The following is a 1,712-nucleotide window of genomic DNA, read 5'->3' as shown; positions in this document are numbered from 1 at the left end:
CGAGGAGAAGTTTGAGGTCTCATAGAGGTGATGGAGATGCCCAAGGAGAAGATGAAGCTCCCTGAGGAGCTCAGAGTCCTGAAGGAGGATGGCAAGAGGTCCCCAGGGGTGGGGTGGCGGTTCCCCTAGGACCTCAACGTCCCCAAGGGTGGGATGGAGGTCCCTAGGGAGCTCAGGGTCCCCACGGGCGGGCCAGAGACGCCCAAGGAGGACGATCGAGCTCCTCAAAGGAGCCGGAGATCTTCAAAGGAGATCCGTCATCCCCCGAGGAGATCCAAGAGCCCTCCCCGAAGCCCTGCTCCTCCCCCATTGTCCCCCACAGCATGTCCCTGACCCCTCCCCCGTGTCCCCCACGCCAGGCCAGAGCGGCGCCGGCAACAACTGGGCCAAGGGTCACTACACGGAGGGAGCCGAGCTGGTGGACTCCGTCCTGGACGTGGTGCGCAAGGAGGCGGAGAGCTGCGATTGCCTGCAGGGCTTCCAGTTGACCCACTCGTTGGGCGGCGGCACCGGYTCCGGCATGGGCACCTTGCTCATCTCCAAGATCCGCGAGGAATATCCCGACCGCATCATGAACACCTTCAGCGTGGTGCCTTCGCCCAAGGTGTCGGACACGGTGGTGGAACCCTACAACGCCACGCTGTCGGTGCACCAGCTGGTGGAGAACACGGACGAGACCTACTGCATCGACAACGAGGCCCTCTACGACATCTGCTTCCGCACCCTCAAGCTGACCACGCCCACCTACGGCGACCTCAACCACCTGGTGTCGGCCACCATGAGCGGCGTCACCACCTGCCTCCGCTTCCCCGGGCAGCTCAACGCCGACCTGCGCAAGCTGGCGGTCAACATGGTGCCCTTCCCGCGTCTCCACTTCTTCATGCCCGGCTTCGCCCCCTTGACGTCCCGCGGCAGCCAGCAGTACCGCGCCCTCACCGTCCCCGAGCTCACGCAGCAGGTCTTCGACGCCAAGAACATGATGGCCGCTTGCGACCCCCGCCACGGCCGCTACCTCACGGTGGCCGCCGTCTTCCGGGGCCGCATGTCCATGAAGGAGGTGGACGAGCAGATGCTCAACGTGCAGAACAAGAACAGCTCCTACTTCGTCGAGTGGATCCCCAACAACGTGAAGACGGCCGTGTGCGACATCCCGCCGCGGGGGCTGAAGATGGCCGTCACCTTCATCGGCAACAGCACGGCCATCCAGGAGCTCTTCAAGCGCATCTCRGAGCAGTTCACGGCCATGTTCCGCCGCAAAGCCTTCCTCCACTGGTACACGGGCGAGGGCATGGACGAGATGGAGTTCACCGAGGCCGAGAGCAACATGAACGACCTGGTCTCCGAGTACCAGCAGTACCAGGACGCCACGGCCGAGGAGGAGGAGGACTTCGGCGAGGAGGCCGAAGAGGAGGCTTGAGGGGGGGCCCCCTCGCCTCCCCCCGGCGTCCGTCCGTCTTCGGAGAGTCCTTCTTCGTCCCCTGTCCGTCGTCTTTGTCCGCCGGAGAACTTCGTCCTGCTCCGGCGTCGCTGGAGAGCCCTTGTCCATCATCATCATCGTCACCGGAGAACCCTCTTCCTCGTCCTTCTGCAGCGTCACTGGAGAGCCCTCGTCCATCATCATCATCGTCACCGGAGAACCCTCTTCCTCGTCCTTCTGCAGCGTCACTGGAGAGCCCTTGTCCGTCATCATCATCGTCACCGGAGAACCCTCT

General features: G+C 63.9%; 1 protein-coding gene across 1 annotated transcript; it reads left to right on the top strand.

Moving 5' to 3' along the window:
• The first annotated feature begins 73 nt into the window (after positions 1 to 73).
• Positions 74 to 1,512, top strand: LOC112964161 (tubulin beta chain-like). The gene has a single exon (XM_026061894.1). The coding sequence runs from the start codon at positions 89 to 91 to the stop codon at positions 1,415 to 1,417; it is 1,329 nt and encodes a 442-aa protein (XP_025917679.1). The 5' UTR covers positions 74 to 88; the 3' UTR covers positions 1,418 to 1,512.
• The last annotated feature ends 200 nt before the right edge of the window (positions 1,513 to 1,712 follow it).

The sequence above is a fragment of the Apteryx rowi genome, unplaced genomic scaffold, assembly GCF_003343035.1.
Source record: "Apteryx rowi isolate R43461 unplaced genomic scaffold, aptRow1 scaffold_1861, whole genome shotgun sequence".
In the NCBI taxonomy this organism is placed as follows: domain Eukaryota; kingdom Metazoa; phylum Chordata; class Aves; order Apterygiformes; family Apterygidae; genus Apteryx; species Apteryx rowi.
The sequence above is the reverse complement of the archived record's forward strand: the minus strand, read 5'-3'. Positions and strand labels throughout refer to the sequence as shown.